The sequence below is a fragment of the Chelon labrosus genome, assembly GCF_963514085.1.
Source record: "Chelon labrosus genome assembly, chromosome: 4".
NCBI classification, from domain to species: domain Eukaryota; kingdom Metazoa; phylum Chordata; class Actinopteri; order Mugiliformes; family Mugilidae; genus Chelon; species Chelon labrosus.
Window position 1 is genome coordinate 2,366,830 of NC_140340.1, and position 19,755 is coordinate 2,386,584.

A 19,755-nucleotide genomic window follows, 5' to 3' on the forward strand; every position below is an offset into this window, starting at 1 on the left:
TTTTAAGGTTTTGCAGCACTGGGACAAAACTTCCCTGAGAATCTCCAGGTTTTAAATATTTCTCCAGAATCAGAGTAAGTCAGTGATATTTGCCAGTGCTAAGAATGAACAACACATAGAAAACAGGACTCACGTTTCTGCCTACAGAGTCACTGTATCCATGGCAACGCTAGACGTTTGTGTTCAAAGTAGTGGAAATTTATTTATTTTACTTTTCAAATGATTTTTATAAGTTGTTGGAAAATAAATAATCGTTATTTTAACATTCTAGCTCGTGTTCGTGACATTAAACGTCTCAGAGCTGACGAGCTTTTATTTTGAAGAAAACATAAACGAAAGTAAACAGTGGTCTCCATTTTGTGATTACCACTAATTAAAAACCTCATGGAGCTGCTGCTGTTTTACCTTCTGACTTTGACTGGAATAATATACAGTTATGGAGGTAGGAGCTTCTAATTAAAGAGTCTAACGGTCTTTAGCGGTCATTAAATTATCGGTGTTAAAATAATCTGTCGGTGCTGTGGTGCAAAGTGTTGTAGCCTACGATTAAAATAATCCTCAAATGTTTGAGTACAACTTCAGTACTTCTCCAGTATTTCCGCGTAAAGTGTAGCCTGGTATCTCCAGATAAATGAGACATGAGCTCTGAGGTTTGTGAGGCTCCAGGATTTATGAAAGTTAGAAAGTAGAAATAAAAGAGGAAGTCCAGAAGGATCCGGGAAAAGTTCAATTCAGCGGCTTTAAGGCTTTGTACCTGACTTTATTAATCAGCCTCATTACTGAGAACTTATCACTCTCCTCCGTGGATGTGGTGTGCATGTTTAAACGGAGATAAAACTTTTTTTATTTTTAGAGTTGATTAGAAGCTCGTCACCGTCAAACTAACGGCAAACCCGAGGCGGGGCCGCGCACGGTTAAAGCGGAACGCGCCGTGGTTTAAAGCGGCTCTAAAGTTTCCCATTATTCTGAGATAAAAAGTCATTACTGTTGGTTATTAGATGCTAGCTTTAATAGTCGCGAGTGTATCAGTCAGCCACAGCAATAAAACTGAACCCAGCATGTTTTTTTTTAGAGCAGAGCCTCAGACTCCTCGAGGTCAAACCTCAGTGACAGTTCAAATCTGGGCCAGCCACCATGTTGTCTGGTTCACATCTGCAGGGTACAGTCATGGCACTGGAATATCAGCTGGCTGTAGTACAAATATTTACCCACTTATCACACAGCTACGCTGACATTTAGGCAGGTGGAAACACATGCAAAATCTTAGAGTCACTTTATAAAAACTTATTAAAGGTCTTTGATAGAAAACCAACGGCCTTTCCACGTTTGTACCATCTTAAAAAAAAAAGTACAACTTATTGAGCTTTGAGAATTTTAAACATTTTAAATCTGCTTGTTTGATGCACAAGGTGTTTCATGGACTTGCTCCACCTCCCATGTCCAACTTTCTTGAAAAATAAAGGTCTCACAGCAGTCTCAGGACCAGGGCCTCCTCTAGAGGGGACTGTGAGGAGGACTCTTTCCGTAAAGACCAGTGAGATCTGGAAGTCTTCCACCCTCCACAAGGGAGTGTCCCACATTATAAACCTTCAAAAGTGAACCAGTCTTGTAACCACTGACTTTTATCTTCTTAATGTACTGTCTTGTAATGTGCTCTTATTGTGTTACCTGTCTAGGGACTGAGGATGCAAATTAGCATTGTTGCTATAATCTGGCATATTTACATCTATTGCTGAATAGATTTCTGAATAGATGTTCATTAATGTGCACTGTGCAAATGTGCAATTTCCTGACTACAAAAACAATCACTAGATAAACGTGCTACTTGCTTCGGGTCAGAATTGTGATTCTTATCGGGCATGTGAAATTTGTTGTCTGCGTTTACATTGTGGTCATAAGTGACCCAGACCACCTTGGGGGAGCTGTGTTGTAGTGGTTAGAGGAGCTACTTGGATGAAGGGGTCCCAGGGCTGAGGTTCCCTGAGCAAGCATTTAACCCCATAAACTGCTCCCCGGGCACGGTCCCTAGAGGCTGCATGGGTCAAATTTCCCCACTACGGGACAATTAAGGGTTAAATTGTAATTCTAAATATAGTCTGAGTGATCTGACCCTGGTCTGAATGGGGCCTGTGTTTTAGAATAAACAACCGAGTTTGCACTCACTATAAAACTAGTTAGCAGTTGTGCAAGCGTAGACTGAGTTCTGTTTAAAAGTTGGGGGCGATAAACGTCAGTTAAAGCCACTGAGATGTGTCGTTGATTGCAGTTAATTAAAACCAGATGTACATTTAATGAAGCTGTAGTCCTGCTGTTAGCTGGACATATCTAATATATCTAAATACCCTAGTTACAGTTAAAAGAGAAGTCTGACTGCTCCCAAACTGTTCATCAACTGGTGTTTAACATGTGAACCATTTTACCTGACTCGTGCTTTTGTCTTTCAGAGCCACCTGTCACCGAGATGATACAGAAAAAAGATGAAAATGTGATTTTACCCTGTTCCTTCGGCGCTACTGACATCCGGTCTGAGATCTTTGACTGGAAGAAAGATGAAATGCAGGAGGTGTTCCTGTATGTACAAGCTGACGTCTACAATAACGGTCGTACAGGTCAAGATCCTCAGTTCAAAGGTCGGGTCTTTCATTTTGAAGATCGACTGCAGTCTGGTGATGCCGACATAGTTATCAGAAAAGCAAAAGTGACAGACAGTGGAAGTTACAGCTGTATTTTTCCACGTCGTCAGCCAAGGGTACGATCCATCGTCAAGCTTGTTGTCGGTGAGTACGTCCATGAAACAGTTAAAGACGTCTACTTCTTATTAGTCGTTGAGGAAGACTCTTTATGACCAGTAATGTGTCCTTGTGGTCTTTCATGAAGGACTCATGCATATGTTTGTACAGCTGGAGCCAGTCTATGTTTAAATGAAAAGAGGCACCATGATGTCAATTTACATGTTTTCATACCTGGTTTTAACAGTTAATATTTAAGTTAACCACATCACTGATTAAATGCATGCTGGTAGTTTTTTATTTTTTTTTGTTTTTTTAAATCACATTATTACACATTGATTCAAATCCTCCATGTGTCTTGAGTGTGTTTACACCTGTTGAAGTGCTCACTGGAGATCGGATCACTCGGGACTCATCTTGATAGCAGGTCTCTGTACAAATACATGACGGATTTAGCTGGAAGCTAATTTCCATCTGTAGTCGTCACACACTGATAAGCAAACGTAAAATAAACATACCAACATAGCAGAATATACACTATATAAAAGTAATTGGGATGCACCAAAAACCGAAAATGCACTTTTGGGCCATTTTCGGCCGAAAATTGCTGCGGTTGTTGCTCACATCATCACAACATCCTGTTTCGGCGATAAATTTTCGGTGCATCCCTAAAAAGTAACAAATATTATTTCAGTTCCATAAATAAAAGACTACTTAAAAGTGGGCTACTGCTTTAGATTATAAACATGAAGATCTGACTTCACACATATTCATAGGTTTGATTAGTTTCTAGCAGTTTGAGTTCAAATGATAGCTGGGAGACGGTTAGCACTGATGCCTCACAGCGAGAAGGTCCCGTGTTCGAATCCATGGGTCGACTGGTTCCTTTCTGTGTGGAGTCTGCATGTTCTCCCTGTGTCTGCGTGGGTTCTCTCCAGGTTCTCCAGCTTCCTCCAACAGTCCAAAGACATGCTGGTTAGGTTCATTGGTGATTCTAAATTGGCCGTAGGTGTGAGTGTTTCTCTGTTTTAGCCCTGTGATAGACTGGAGACCTGTCCAGGGTGGACCCCACCTCTAGACCAATGACAGCCTTCCAGCAGACCCCTGCGACCCTTAACAGGAATAAGCGGGTATAGATGAATGAATGAATGAATGATAGCTGGGAGACTGTTCCAACTCAGTCAACCTTTAACAGACGTGATGTTTTGACCTGTGGTAGTCGTCTGAATGGCTGATCTGGTTCTGAGAGTGTTGTGCCTGGAGAGAACCCACGCAGACACAGGGAGAACATGCAAACTCCACACAGAAAGGAACCAGTCAGCCTGGATTAGAACCCAGAACCTTCTGGCTGTAAATCGGAATAAATGTTATGATTTAACAAAACCATCTTCAGTTTTAATTTTAGATTTCTGATTGCCTCCAGACGTTTTACAGAACCCTGAGAGCCTGAAAACCCCAGAGTGGCACTAAGGTGGCAGTAGAACAGATAAAACTCCCTTTTAACAGGAAGAACCCTTGAGCAGAACCCTTGCTAACCCTAACCCTGACCCTTGAGGTCGGCCGGGTAGAGTCAGAAATAAAGAGAGGAAAGAGCAGGGAGGACGCGGGGTCAGCTGGAGGAACAAGATAAACATCTAACTGTCTTATATAGATAACTCTAACTCATGATACAAACAGAGGACAGGAAATAGCCGATGCATGTTGTATGAGAGATTGATAGTGAATAAAAAAAGAGTTGGCACTAAAAACATCCCATCCTCCAAAGTTTCAAGAGTCTAACTTGTCAAGTCCCTGCTTACAAGAGGCTGGCGAAACTGAAGAGCGCAGAGCACATAGACTACCTTTAGGAATAATTAACTAACCACAAGAGAGGGAAAACAGGACATAGGAGTAACTGAAAGAGCAGGTAAGAGGAAACCAAACAAGATTACAGAAAATATTCAAAACTCAGCACCATGACGGGCTGTGTGAGGTTCCCTCCTAACAAAAAATATCAGCATGTGGTTAATTAACCATGTGTTCATGTTGTTGATGTATACAAAGCAGTCAGTTGCATGTTTGCTCCGTAACGGCCGCTGTCTTTGTTGACCTCTATTATCAGAAATGTCTCTTTCTCTCCAGGTGCTCGGGGAAACTTTCAAGGTTCAGTTATGATCTGAAGTTTAGCATTGAGCTACAGTGTGTTTTTATTCTGCGCTCACAGGTTCGTCTCCAAAGCCTTACGTCACAATACTGGAACAAACAAAGGAGTGGGCTCTGCTGCAGTGTGAAGTTCAAGGGGCTTCTCCAAAACCTGTGGTGGAGTGGCTGGACAGTGCTAACCACACGGTTCACCATAAAGAGCCGCAATTCACGGACAGCGACGGCCAATACGACGTCGTCCTCCAGGCCAACGTGACCCAGACCGACTACTATCGCTGTGTGTCCTCGCAGAAGGAGATCAACGTTTGGATTTATGGGAAAACTTATGTCTATTTGAACGGTGAGCGGTGTTTTATTTGATTCTTCAGTTGCCAGAAAGATAAATGATGATGAAATGGTGAACACAGAAACAGTTGAATGTCTGTCAGGGGAACACACAGGAGCAAACTGAGGAAACGCTGCAGCCGTTAGATTCACAGGAGCTGAGAGAAAGATGAACTGTGCTCAGTCTGACTTTAGCTCTTTAGATCAACCTTCACACAGTCTCTGATATTTTTATTGATGAGCTATTAGTAATGTGTACGCATGCATTTAGTAGCTCCAGGGCATCTAAAGTTCCATTCCTTCTCCTGCAGTCAGACCTGTGACGTTTTAAGGTTTTTGTTGTCACCTGGGACAAGTTCAAGAGCTAAACAGATGCTATAGTGCGTTTGTTTGGAAATAAGTTGGGACATTTTGTGCCTTAATGACGTCTAGCTGTGTTGCTTGTTGGTCTAGGGGTATGATTCTCACTTAGGGTTCAAATCCCGGACAAGCCCTCCTTTATATACAGTGGTTGTGGTTAAAGCTGCAGGTTTGGACGAAGAGGTTCACATTCTCCTATGCCCAAAGCTCCTGCAGCACAGGTAGCAGCCCACTGCTCCGAGAGTACACACTCCTCTTAGAACAAATGGACGGAAGGAGAGAAATTTAAATGTCGTATTAGAACCTGTAACTTAATATTAAGACACGTGACTGATAGAAAGTAAGCTGCCAGAGCTCTGGCCTTGTTGTGTATTGATTTATCCACCACTTAACTTTGTCCCTTTGTTATGGCACCAGTGCACCACCTGCTGCACTGACATCAGCCTCCTCACCACTGACACCAAAACCAATAAGAAGCATGATCAGATGAAGATGTTTCTGAGATGTAGTCCAGAGTCCATCATCACAGCCTCGGCTCAGGGTGGAGAAAACCTCCAGACAGACTGTCAGACATGTTTTCAGATCAGGTCAGGATCACAGCAGGAGGAAAAGCACAAGTCACATGGAAAAGCCTAAAGTAGAGAGGCAGGACAGAGATTCAAACATCCTTCATACTGATGAACAACACGTCTCAGAAAGAGGAGGATGCTACAACATCAGCCTCCTCACTACTGACACCAAAACCTAAAGCAAGCTGTTAGCTGTGAAACCAAGCAGGAGGAAACTGGACATTAGATCCATGCTAACATCACTGAGCCTGGTTTTAATCTGCACTGACTGCTAGAGTTTAGATTTCAGGAGCATGTACACATGCTGGTGTTCTCTGAGGATGAGGAACTTTCTGAGTGTGTCACAATAACCTCTTGTCTTCAGTTTCAGGGTCCTCGAATGGATATGTTGCTGCTGTTGGAGTTCTCACTGTCTTCCTAGTTATTCTTCTTCTTCTTAACAGCAAACAAATATATAAAAAAGTGTAAGTTTGAATAATTCCTTCTATCAACAAATATGATGGAGTCTTGACAGTAGTTTAGTCAGAAATGAAACCTTGTGTTCATATTTCCACTCATGATCACTGAACCTGTTTCTGATTGCTGTAATCCTTCCTCCTGTTCATACTGATCCTAACATGGACAGGACACAATCTCCAGTCCTCATTCTATTCTCTGGAGTTAATGTGAGGCTTTCAGCAGTCTGACTTCATCCACTGGATATTTGTCAAAGTTTTCTCCTTCATTAAACCAAATGTCCTTTCAGTGTTTCTGTTCCTTTCAGTTCTAAAGTGACAGTAACTTCTGACGAGACCCACTTGATTTGAGTCTGACTGAGACTGATGAAGCTTCATCTGAACTTTAGAATCTGTTTTAGTTCAGAATGAGGATTGTGGACACACAAAGAAATGTGTCAGAGGAAACTCAGGGGAAATAATTGTGTTGTCTTTTTTCTCTTTCCTGCAGGCAGACATGGTTTAAGAGTCGCTAACTCACACAGGGATGGTCGTCTGCTTTCACTCTTATGAGAACCACTTTGAACTTTACTTGAATTGAAAGTTTTTTTTTAATGGAGACAAGATCATGAAGCCACAAACATTGAACATTGATGACCTCGTTACAATTTAAAGTTCCTCTGGGAAACCTGAATGTTACTTTGGTTCGTACTACGACCTGAACATCGCTGCAGACGAAGCTCACCCACATGGCAACGGAAAGGGGGCATTACTTTACCCTGGTGCTACTTGAGAGTGATCAGATCAGAACCTGCGTGGGTTCTCTTCAGGTTCTCCAGCTTCCTCCCACCGTCCAAAGACATGCTGGTTAGGTTCATTGGTGATTCTAAATTGGCCGTAGGTGTGAGTGTCTCTCTGTGTTAGCCCTGTGATAGACTGGAGACCTGTCCAGGGTGGACCCCACCTCTAGACCAAAGACAGCTAAGATAGGCTCCAGCCCCCCATGACCCTTCACAGGACAAGAGGTTACAGAAGACGAACGAATGAATGAAATCTGTGAATCAACCAAAGACAAATCTGACTCATGTGAGTTTCCATCCTTCACTGTTGGGTGTTCTGTGAATGTTGGAATCAATCAGAATGTGTCATACATGCAGTGCCTTACAATTACAACAATAATACAACAATAACACTCAGTGAAGTACCTTTAGTGGTAATGTGAGCTTCACCCTGTGTGATACAACTTGAACAACCAACACTTGGGCCTCTCCCTCTCTTACCTCACAGCATTCTTTCTAAATAACGTATCTGTTTTAACTAGGAAAGTGTTTTAATGTATAGGTCCTATAAGCACTGCCATGGAATGTTTTAAATGTGCTTCTTTTTTATTGTTTACCCATGAAACTTAACTTTCTGTTCATTTGCTCTCCTGGTTCTTCCAGCTTCGGAACAGTCCTGCTCCCCATCCTCCTCCTCACTCCGTTTTGCACTGACAGTCACACACAAGCATAGAAGATAACACATGATTTGATGATGGCAAACTAACCAAGTATTTGTGGAGTTAAGAGGAGGAGGTCGGGGAGAATCCAGTACAACACATTGCTTGATTATGTGAACTAACCGTGGAGTCAAAAGCAAAACAGAAGCGACTTTAGCTTCGTAGCTTTTATCGTTTCTCTTTCTCTCTGTGTCCAGAGATACTGAAGGACATCAGAGCTCCTTTACCAAGACAAAACCAACTGACCTCCGTCCGCTAAAGACACTATTTAGAGGACTAATATGCAGACAGACACTTTTTCGTAACTGCAATAATCTCTCGTCATTCTTCTGCACTTTAGTTTTAAATAATGATTTTAAGGATGAATGACTGGAATCATGTTTCTGCTTCATGTGTTGATGTGTGGAAGGTCACAGTTTCCTCATGGTGCCACACACATCAGATGTTTTGATATATGACTCTTTTCTTCGTGTGCTCTTTTATTTTTCAGTTTACATTGTTATTCACACAATGTTGTGAGATTTTTTTTTTTTACTTTTTTTAATGTTTAAATTCGTTTTTTATAAACCTAAATTAAAAATGTGCAGAAAAATAAATCAATTGTAAGCTATCTCATGATGAGGATTAGCATTAACTGCTCATTCCTACAACATGTTTGTCAAGGAAAGTATTCCTATCATGTTCTGATTAAAATTTTACGTCTGGCGACACTGACGCTGTGATTCATGTCAATTCACTTGACATTTTACTGTCACATGGTTGATCTGTGTGATAGCACGTTAAACATTACCTGTAAAGAGATAAAAAGTATTTTTCTGTACAACTTTGTATAAAACTTTTAGGAAAAAAAATCCCATCTGCATGTACATAATACATATACATATACAAATAAGCTGTTTCACTACAAATAATAAAACCTAATCTGGGTCAGTGTATTTATCCAGAGCATGGTTGTAAGGTTTAGTTTGGTGAATGTGGGGTTAGAGTAGAGACAGTGGCTCCTGGGGCCCTTTGTGGGCTGGTCTCAGCAGCTTCTCCTTTGTTTTGTTATTTTGACTGGCCCACCAAGTTTAAGTTGCTTCATTTTTGTTCATAAATTAAAGTTTAAGGCATCTTTAGTTGTGTAACCCAGTCTAAGGTGATCAAATTCCAGTTCTCGCTCCTCTCTTGTCCTCTTCTACATCATTTCCTAATTATGAGAACACTCAGGCTGTCTCATAATCTGGATCAGAATCTCTTCCAAACATAAAAACTAAGAGGCTCAGGTTTGCAGCACTGGTTCAGTCTATTTATCCAGATTTTGGAGGACAGAGTTTCTGACACATTGAGCATACACTGGAGGAGTAGATTGTAGCGACTATTTGTCTCAAACTAATAAAGAAGATAATGAAGCAAATACTTCAAAAACAAACTAAATTCAAATCCGGGATTTAAATCACACAGAGATTGAGGAAAAAGTCCATTGTCCAGGTAAAACTATTATGTTTGGTGTGATTTATTTCCACTGGCAAAAAGCAAAAGAACCTGGTTTAAAAGAAAACAAAAACAAAAACAAAACCCTAACCAGTGCCTAGCTCACCTCTCTTTCTCTTTATTTATAAACTCACCTGGTGTGCCCCAGTTACCTGATACCTTCAAAATAAAAGCACTAACAAGTAATCAAAATAAACTAAAATGCTAATGTATTTATGAATCTAATTTAAGTCTAAACTTGAACCTGAACAAAGAGAAACAAATAACTAATAATATTTAGACAAGATTACAAAAGAACAGCTCCAACATAGATGTTGATGCATGAAACTTTTTTAGTTGGACTGGGACAAAACTTCCCTGAGAATCTTCTGGTTTAAAATATTTAGTCGGTGATATTTGTCAGTACATAGCAAAGAATGGACAGTTAATTCAAAATGGCAATCAAGAATTATAAGAACATAACGAAATTTTGCAGAGACACAAGAGACACATATAAATAACACAACATTTAAATACAACACTTGTGAAAAATATAGGAGAAGAAATGTTAATAAAGTGAAGCTTAGTGCAAGTCACAGTCTATGAGATGTTGTGAGTGTGTGACATATTATAACAGATATAAAACAGGGGTAAATAAAACAGATTAAGTATCTATCTATCTATCATTGTATCCATGGCAACGTCAAACGTTTCTGTTTCTGACGTTTTCTGTTCAAACTAGTTGAAACTTTTTTTCAGTTACATATTATTTTTATGTTTTTTTTTGTTTGTTTGTTTGTTTGTTTGTTTTAACTAGACTTGATCTCCAACTTCACGTTACATTCAAAAGTCTCTTGACGAGCTTTTATTTTGAAAGGCAACGGAACGGGGAAAGAAAATGAAAGTAAACAGTCGCCATTTTATCACGGAGCGAAGACGCGGAGCATCATCATGGAGCTTCTACTGTTTTATTTTCTGACTTTGTTACGAATAATATGTTGCAAAGAAGGTAAGAGTTACTACTTAAAGAGACAGCCCGACTTTTACGGCCATACAATTAATGTTTATTGTTCAAATGATGTGATGTGAACGTGTTGTAGGCCTATACTCCTCATATTAATCTAAATTATTCAAGTAAAAAGTATTTCCGTGTGAGGTGTAGAGTCCTGGCGTCGACGGATAAATGAGACGTGAGGTTTGTAGCGATTTTATTAAAGTTAGAGTAGAAATAAAAGAGAAAGTAAAGTTCAGCAGTCAGCGGCTTTAAGTTCGTCCTACTGTCAGTGTCTTTACTGGAAACTCATCAAGCTTAAACAAGTATAGTAAAGGAAAATAGTTCTAGTTAGTTCTAGTTAAAAGTTCTGAAAGTTTACTGAGATAAAACTTTAATAAAGTGACTTAATGCTCGTCGCCGATGAACGGGCACACCCGTCGCGGGGGCGCGCACGCAACGGAACATTCTGTGGTTTTAACATTTAACTGTAAAGTTACTCATTGTTTAGACCTAAATCTAAACAGTTATTAGATGCTCAGTTAATGTCAGGGTTAATGCTCTTGAGTTTATCAGCCTCTAACATGACAGAGCCTCATCTATACCTTGTTGTCTGCACATATAACTACAGTAAACAAATGTAGTTAAAAGATGATGACTCAGATTAAAGTCACGGAATAATCAGCTGATGAGGTCTGGGTGTTTTTAATACAGCTGTTGAGAGATCTCTGCATTTTATTTCTCCTTTATAGGCAAAAAATGTAAATAGAAGCTGAAAAAGTGAACAGTGCATTATATGACGTGAAGTCATCCGTGACTCTAGACTCCTGTCAGCTGTTCAGGACTCTGATGGAAGTGGGGACAAAGGACTTCTTCAGTCTTGAGCTCCTACATTTCACACTCCTGCACCTTTGGTCTGAGGGTAGGAGTGTGAACGGTCCGTGTTGGGGGTGGGTGGGGTCCTTTATGATGGAGGCAGCTCTCCTGTGGACTGGTAGATGCTCTGCAGAGAGGCCAGTGGAGTCCTGGTGATCCTCTCTGCAGGTGTTACCACTCGGTGATGCGGCTGGTCAAGATGCTCTGAACGATGCAGCTTTAGAAGTTGCTGAGGATCTTGGACGACATGCCTAACTTCCTCAGCCTCCTCAGGATGTACAGCCGTTGCTGAGCCTTCTTGACCAGCTGTGTGGTGTTCAGTGTCCAGATGAGGTCTTCAGTAATGTGGATCCCTAGGTATTTGCTGCTTACCCTTTCCACTTCAAGTTCCCGGATAAACAGTGGACAATGAGGGCTCCTCTCCTTCCTCATGTCCGCTATCATCTCCGAACCAAATTCAGAAGCTCCTGCTGTTCCTTTAAACTAAAACACTCTGACTGTAGAAATATAGCTTGGTGCGTAAAGTACACCAAGAAGTGTTTGTGGACTTGGTTGTAGGTTTTGGGAAAACGTTGAAAGAAAGTTAAACGTAACAATGAAAAGTCAGTCAGACACGTCTCTGTTAATAATCAGGACCGTGTTACAAACAGAACTGATAAAGTCGTTTGATGAAACTTGAAGTCTCAACACTCGGGCTGGATTTTGGACTGAACACTCTGGATGTGAACACACTGATTAATACAATAACTGTTTTTCTCTTCCAGAGATATCTACGACCATAATGAGAGTGAAACAAGATGAAGATGTGGTTTTACCCTGTTCCTCTGGGAACACTCGGGCTGAATTCTTTGTCTGGATGAAAGATTTTCATCAGGAGGTGTTCCTGTACGTTGGTGGCCGTCATTACAATAACGACTTTCCAGGTCAAGATCCACAGTTCAAAGGTCGAGTCTTTCATTTTGAAGATCAACTGCAGTCTGGTAATGCCTCCATAGTTATCAGAAACACAAAGGTGGCAGACAGTGGAAGTTACAGCTGTGAGTTTCGAGATCATCAGCCAAGCAGACATACCGTCATCCTTTTTGTTGGTGAGTACTGCCATGAAATGGTATGACTTTCTCACAGGACGGACTATGTGCCCATGTTCACACCTTGCTTTGACATCTGACCTTTTCAATTCGAAAATAAGTGGCCATCTTTAAGTACCTGTGGTCACACCTGTGCGAGTGTGTGTGAGTGACTACCGCCATCATGTGGTCAGTAGAATATTGTACCAGCTGCTGCCTCTAATGGATCTCTACCTACCGCTGGATCAGAACCATGAATGGTACTTTTTGTGTGTGTGCGTCATGACTTGGGGAAATGATACGTACTTTGGAACAAGCTGTGGAGTCTCTCACTCACTGAAATCACACACGATACTGAGGAAATATGTAACTTAACTACGCATAGATCCTTATATGTCAACATGATCACATCAGCTATTAACCACATGATGAATCACACTCCTCCTCCTCAGCCCTGTTGAGTAGGTGGTCTTTAATGTGACCTAGGACTCATTGTGTGTTCACACTACCAAAGGAAGGAGGTCACATGTGTCCCAGACCACCTCCACATGTGGACTGACACCAGATCAGTGTTCACACCTGGACCTGTTTAACCTGGACTCTAGAGACCAGATCAGTGTTCACACCTGGACCTGTTTAACCTGGGCACTAGAGACCAGATCAGTGTTCACACCTGGACCTGTTTGACCTGGACTCTAGAGACCAGATCAGTGTTCACACCTGGACCTGTTTAACCTGGGCACTAGAGACCAGATCAGTGTTCACACCTGGACCTCTTTAACCTGGACACTAGAGACCAGATCAGTGTTCACACCTGGACACATGTGATCGGATTTCAAATGACAGATGCCAATGCAAGGTCTGAAAAAAGAAAAACACAGAGGACTGACATGAAACATGTGACAGGACTTTGATGAATTCTGTTACTGTGGCTTTATTTTTATTTGTTTAAAGTAATAAACAGGGTAACACTTTCTTTCTTTTCTCTTTCTCACTCGAGTCCAACTTGATGATATGTATTCCTTTCTATTTCAGAGCCAGTCTTAAGAGACAGAACAGCAGAAACCTTCCCAGGTGAGTCCTGATCTGACTCTGATGACGTCACTGATCGGAGACATTTTCACACCAACGTCACCAATTTTGTTGTGCCACAATGACAAATAAAGACATTCTATTATATTCTTCTAATTTAAATAATGTGGATGCTTTGAAATTTATCAATCCAGTATCAGTCAGTGTGCCTGTAATGATCCTCTGACACTCTTTACCAGGTTCTCCTTTATAAAGGTTCGTCTCTGTTCTAATGTTTTGTTTCAGAGGTGTGGACTCTTATTTTATATTTTGCAGACTGGTTGTGGTAAATGGTGTTTAGTGTGAACTTTAGAGATTTATTCCGAACTGCTCTCTGTAAACATTTAATCACAAATTTAATTCAAATATCAAGTTGAAACAGCCGCCATAACATTAAGACTGACCTTTCGTAATGACAAGTGAAAGGATCAGAGCATCTCCAAAACTGTAGCTCTGTGCGAGGGTTGGTTTTAATGTTCTGGCTCACTGGTGTACGTATGATCAGACGGGATGAACCAAAAACATTTGAGTGTTAAGTGTCAAGTGCATTTTTTAAGCCGTTGTTTGTACTTTGTTTCACAGGTTTGGCTCTGAGGCCTCACATCGCCATAATTGATCAAACAAAGGACTGGGCTCTGCTGCAGTGTGAAGTTGAAGGTGCTTTTCCAGAACCTGACGTCGAGTGGTTGGACAGTGATAACAACGTAGTTGCTTCTACAGGAAAACTCGAACGAGTGGAAGGCGTGTACAACGTTATCCTCACAGCTCGCGTGACCAAAACTGACCACTATCGTTGTGTAGTCACGCAGAATGAAATCAACCATGGGACTTATAATAAGATCTTTGTGTATATAAATGGTGAGTTGCATTTAATTTTTTATTTAGTAGTTATTATTCAGGGCGGGCCGCACGGTGGTCAGCACTGATGCCTCACAGCAAGAAGGTTCTAGGTTCTAATCCATGGGCCGACTGGTTCCTTTCTGTCTGGACTTTGAATGTTCTCCCTGTGTCTGCGTGGGTTCTCTCCAGGTTCTCCAGCTTCCTCCCACCGTCCAAAGACATGCTGGTTAGGTTCATCGGTGTGAATGGTTGTTTGTCTCTCTGTGTTAACCCTGTGATAGACTGGAGACCTGTCCAGGGTGGGATAGGCTCCAGCTCCCCCTTGACCCCTCACAGGACAGCAATTCAAATATTCGCTGGCAAGTTTATGGGGGTTAATAGCAACACGGGAACGGACAAATATTCTTTTTTTTTTTTTTTTTTGAGACTCTAGTTCTCCATGATGTCAGTTGTCCTGCAAGCTGTAGCCTCATTGTTGCAGGGTATCCAGGGTGGTCTGTCTTTGGTGAGCGGGGTATTTGAGGTAACGTCACAGATATTAAATGTTAAAAACGAGAGAACCATCTTCTGGGATGTTGAAAGTGACCTTGCCATTCGATAGATCATTGTCTTTGTCCGTTTCTGCTCAAGAAACGTTATTGCTGCAGCACTTCCTGATTGAATGACGATTCATTCGTTAAAATGAACTGTCAGCGTAATGACTTTTGGGGACTGAACAATATTGGAGAAGGAGGCATCGCGTAACACCACTGATCAGTGGCTAGAGCAGGACCTTAGAGCAGAACACATCAGCCATCATCAAGAAATGCTCTTGAGTATGGAGAGCTGGACATCTCTAGACATAACGATCACCAGGATCTACAGCTATAACATCCATCGAACTGGATGAGTGTGGTCGGATGGTAACCAGGAGAGGGAAGGCTGCCAGAACTGAGTAAACAAAAACCAACAAAGCAGACTAGGTGTGCTGTTTTTCAGCCGGTGTGGACAATCTTCCTGACCTGCAGTATCCAGATATATATAACTACCTCATTAACTTACTCCAGAGTCACTGAAAGCAAACACTGAAGAATTTTTCTGAGGCAGTTCATGACAGTAACACAACTACAATAACAAGTAACTGTTTAGTCCTGAACTTCTTTCTCATTGTGAGTAGGTTTAGTGCTGAATGAGCAACACCCCTTTGTATCCACATTATAAACATTAGCCTAACTTACCTCTATGAAAAGAAATCTGTTGGACACGGTGTTAAAAACTAAATAAACAAGACATTACACTTGGAAAACGCTGGTTTCTGTACCAGATATAAAGTGATCGCTACACAAGCCGTTTCTTGAAGGATCCCACCGCTCCGTTTTCTCGTTTTTTTGCAGTAATCCCCATCTGCCGTCTTGCAGGATCTTTGGGAATCCTATAAAACGATTCCCCCTTTGCTTGTCCTCGACTATTCTGACATCCTGGGGTACAACAGCTGTCGACCATTTTTTGATGTAACTGGTACAAGGGCAAGTCAGTTAGTTGCTTGCAGTTGTCAATTCGAAAAGCATGCTTTCCTGCCAGTATGGCGGTGTTGTGATTGCTGGCGCAGGGGGACGTCAGCTACCAGAGCTCTACAGGAGGAATCGTGAATAGTTCCAAGTACCAGCAAAAGTCTGTCTTGCGCTGCTGGTATGAAATGCTTTCTCTAGGAGAAACCTTGATTACACAATAGCAGGGGCTGGCCGGGCTTGACATGCCGAGGCAGCTTGTACTCGACCTGAAACCTGTCTGGTCTCACGCGGTATGAGACTATAATCCATTACCTGGAGGACTAGAGGTTAGGGAAGGGGACTAACAGACCAACCCCCAAAACAATCCCGAACCCAAAAATGGGGGAAGGTTGAGCTTGGGGCCAGCAACCCCAACTCCTAAAACAAACTTATGCTACAGAAACATTGAACTCAGAAAGACAGACTCCAATCCTGATGGAGGAAGGCTCTTCTCTAAGAAGAAGCATGACGCTGGGTGAAGAAAGCCACAAAGTCTCGGAAGTCACTGAACCGAAGCCCCTTCTCTCAAACAGGAATATTGGAATCGGAACCTGGAACGTCAGGACTATGTATGAGATAGGAGAAAGAATGCAAGTAGCAGCAGAGATGAGGAGGAAATGATCAATGGCCTATGCTCCACGAAGGAGCGCTAGGCAAAGAAGAAGAAGAAGAAGACCAGCAAAAGTATTAGTTATGGGTTCATTGAGTCACAGAAAGCAGTTCTTCTAACGGGGTGACTTTTTATAACGATTACAGATCCATGCTAACATCACTGAGCCTGGTTTTAACCTGCGCTGACTGTTAGAGTTTAGATTTCAGGAGCATGTACACATGACATTAACGTTTTTTTTTTTTTTGTCTGATCTGTTTCAGAGTCCTCCGCTGGATTGATTGTTGCTATAGCAGCTCTCAGCGTTCTCCTTCTTCTTCTTCTTCTTCTTTACTACAGACTAAAGTATAGTAAAGGTAAGCTTCACTAATGTTCTTTACCAGTAAACATGAGCAGACGACGACTGTACCTTGATTCTTGATTGAGCACTTTTAGCCGGTGGTGGTAATTTGTACACACAAATATACGTTGTGGTTAAACTGTTGTGTTTTCTTTCTGCAGGCAAATACTTTCGACATCTGATCACTATGGAAGAATGGACACCTCAATGTGAGTGATGTTTGTGTTTCACCATCATTTGAGTTGATTCTTGAGGAGTTTTTAAATTAAGTTTGTTTCTGTATGAACGTACCACTGAGGTTAGAGCAGATTTAACGTGCTTCCACATATTTTAATCACACTACAGTGACCTCACAGACACACCGATGGAACAATTAATGAATGAATCAGAGTCTGTATTGAGAGATTTTAATTCTAACAAGGATTTAGCCTTTACAGCAACGTTAAGCCTAATTAATGTGACGTAATAACAACTAAATGATCAGTACGGTTGTGTTAAAGACATTTAGGTTGAAATGAATTCAGTGACTGGCTGTGAATGTGGTTCATAAATGAGGGGTTTTCTTGAACGTTGATTAATTCAGCCATTCGTTGTCCAAACTGCTTCGTCCTTCAGGGTCGCAGGAGAAGACATACTCACCGCCTCCTGAGGAAACTCTTCAGCAGCTGACACGAAGACCGGCCAACCTGCAGAGAAAAATCTAAAGTCACGTTCCTGTTTATTTTATCATATTATTTTATTAAATGTCCTGTTGGTCAAAATCCAGAGTCGGTAGAAGAGCTGATAGAGATCCTGAATGAATCCTTTCTATCCACTGTTGAATGTGAGTCTAGAGTCTAACTCACTGCTTTACAGATGGACTGCTAGCCGCCGGTCAGCCACAACATTAAAACCACCAACCAGTGAAGTGAATAACGCTGATGGTCTCATTAGCAGGTGGACTGTCATGTTGACAAGGTGGTCATAATATTATGGCTGATCAGTGTGTATTTATAAATGTCTATATACTATATTAGTATATTCATGTTTCTGTTACCATCGTTAATAATTAATTCTCAGAACAGTCTGTAAGACGAGCACATGAAGTTACACCCATCTGCTGGTTAGCTTAGCTTAGCATAAAGACTGGAAACAAATGGAAACAGCTAGCCTGGCTCTGTCTGAAGGTTCAGGAATAAAGTCAAACCTCTGTCTCCTGAGCTCAGTGACTTCCTACAGTCTTGTCATCACAGCACCATCAACCAGTGGAGACTGGAGGAGGAGGTGACTGCTCCTTGATGATCCTCCACCTTTGGACAGAGTCAGGCCAACATGTTCTGACATGTGACTAGGGTTGCCAACTCCCTGAAAAATAAATAAGGGACACCTCATTGGCAGGGCCGGCAGACCTGATTGCTTTCACCCTTCCCGGTGTGGTGAATTTTTTTTTAGCCCTTTTGGAAATTAAATTGTTATTCAACAATTTAATTTTAATACAAAATTAACAGAATAAATATCTTTCTTAAACAAAAACCTGTCCTGTTTAACTTATAACTGTAGAAATTAATATAAAACAACAGAAAGCAGAACATTCCTCTGTTAATAGTGCAATAAGAAAAGTGCAAACATAAAGTGTGAGGAGAAGTTGTTGCTTTGTTGTCTTCCGGTATCTTCTTCGCAAGCGACAGTACCTCGACCAATGAGATGAGCGGGATTCCCGCTGTCCCCTCATTGGTCACAGTTTACCGTAAATGTTCATATAAAGCGCCCTGTTATTCATTAATTCCATTGACATTTTACACACATATTTTTGATTCTAACGGAAATACGGGACAAAGTGCGTCCCGTTTCAGCTCAATACGGGACGCGTACTTTTGTTTCTAAATACGGGACGATTCCGTTTTTCAAGGGACGGTTGGCAACCCTACATGTGACACCTCATCACACTACAGGAAGTTGTTTTACCACCTGAGTTAGAACATGTTGACCTGTGAGCTTCAGAGGTGCTGGTAGACAGACTAACTGTTTCCCTCTGTTTCCAGTCTTTATGCTGAGCTGAGCAGAAACTCTGCTGCTTGGAGCTTCATGTTTAACAACAGATGTGACGTTTACTTGCTCACAGCATGTCAGACTGTTCCTTTAAGATGCACATTCACCTAAATAGATTTTGAAATTTTGAACCGAATGTGGAGAAAAAGAAGCAAATCAGTGTTACTGACATCAGTTTCTATCCTCCACTGTTCTGTTCTGTGACTGTGACGAGTTCCTCTCATGTTTATCGTGGAGATAAACAGCAGCTGGAGCTGAGTTTAAGGATGAATGAGACGATGAGTTCTTCATCTGCTCATTTATTATTCTGTTATTTACTTGATTTGATCTCTGGTTGTTTTTCTTCTTAGTTTTTTCTCTTTGTTCCTTGTAATTCAAGAAAATCTTCAACTTCTGTTACAATCTGTGTCTTTATAACATTAGCCATTACTAGTCCAATGATCTAAGTGTTTTTTTAGTGTTTTTAACACTGTGCTGATATTGAATATGGATTTGTGTGTTCACTTATAAAATTATATATAAATAATAAAAGTGATTTTATCTTCAGCATCAGTTTCTATAATGACTTCTATCTAAATATATCATTACATTTAGATTAAATAAGCTGTTTCACTATAAATAATATTCAGATTTTAAAGAACAGTGTTTCTGACAAACTGAGCATGAACTGTGTAGAAGTAGATGATGATGCATGAAGGGTCTCTGTGGATATTTAAATCCAACATTGAACCATGAAACTGAATCCCAGCAGACTGCAGCTTCTCTCTCAGCTCTAACCATTTAAATATTTCCAGTTTAAATTTGAGCAGCTGCTGGACGTCGAGCAGTTAAGTTTTAAAGTGAGAATGATTCTTTGGTTAGAATCAACGTGCACCAGGACTCATGGACAGAAAAG

At 41.1% G+C, this 19,755-nt stretch overlaps 2 protein-coding genes across 5 annotated transcripts; both read left to right on the forward strand.

The window, feature by feature from the left end:
• Positions 1–350: 350 nt before the first annotated feature.
• Positions 351–8,825, forward strand: LOC311486387 (CD276 antigen homolog). Of its 4 annotated transcripts, XR_014698998.1 has the most exons (6): positions 351–442; positions 2,445–2,777; positions 4,933–5,211; positions 6,489–6,588; positions 7,070–7,644; positions 8,001–8,825. XR_014698998.1 is itself a non-coding variant. In XM_084542209.1 (5 exons), exons 1-5 carry the CDS (start codon positions 385–387, stop codon positions 7,092–7,094), a joined length of 795 nt encoding a protein of 264 aa, XP_084398335.1. In that variant the 5' UTR covers positions 351–384; the 3' UTR covers positions 7,095–8,825. The 4 variants fall into 4 exon arrangements, 2 of the variants coding, with proteins under 2 accessions (XP_084398335.1, XP_084398336.1); XR_014698997.1 differs by having other exon boundaries at positions 5,973–6,588; positions 7,070–8,825; XM_084542209.1 differs by having other exon boundaries at positions 7,070–8,825.
• A 1,577-nt stretch (positions 8,826–10,402) lies between these two features.
• On the forward strand, positions 10,403–19,406 carry LOC311486385 (CD276 antigen homolog). Its single transcript, XM_084542207.1, has 7 exons — positions 10,403–10,517; positions 12,140–12,463; positions 13,478–13,516; positions 14,096–14,371; positions 16,756–16,848; positions 16,994–17,041; positions 17,448–19,406. Exons 1-7 carry the CDS (start codon positions 10,460–10,462, stop codon positions 17,534–17,536), a joined length of 927 nt encoding a protein of 308 aa, XP_084398333.1. The 5' UTR covers positions 10,403–10,459; the 3' UTR covers positions 17,537–19,406.
• Positions 19,407–19,755: the final 349 nt, after the last annotated feature.

What these genes read in the sequence shown, in the direction of transcription:
- LOC311486387 (XM_084542209.1), top strand. Translation starts at nt 385, where the DNA reads ATGGAGCTGCTGCTGTTTTACCTTCTGACTTTGACTGGAATAATATAC. An exon ending in AATAATATACAGTTATGGAG is followed by an intron (nt 443 to 2,444) that starts GTAGGAGCTTCT and finishes TTTGTCTTTCAG; the next exon opens with AGCCACCTGTCACCGAGATG. An exon ending in CATCGTCAAGCTTGTTGTCG is followed by an intron (nt 2,778 to 4,932) that starts GTGAGTACGTCC and finishes CTGCGCTCACAG; the next exon opens with GTTCGTCTCCAAAGCCTTAC.
- LOC311486385 (XM_084542207.1), top strand. Translation starts at nt 10,460, where the DNA reads ATGGAGCTTCTACTGTTTTATTTTCTGACTTTGTTACGAATAATATGT. An exon ending in AATAATATGTTGCAAAGAAG is followed by an intron (nt 10,518 to 12,139) that starts GTAAGAGTTACT and finishes TTTCTCTTCCAG; the next exon opens with AGATATCTACGACCATAATG. An exon ending in CAGACTAAAGTATAGTAAAG is followed by an intron (nt 16,849 to 16,993) that starts GTAAGCTTCACT and finishes TTCTTTCTGCAG; the next exon opens with GCAAATACTTTCGACATCTG.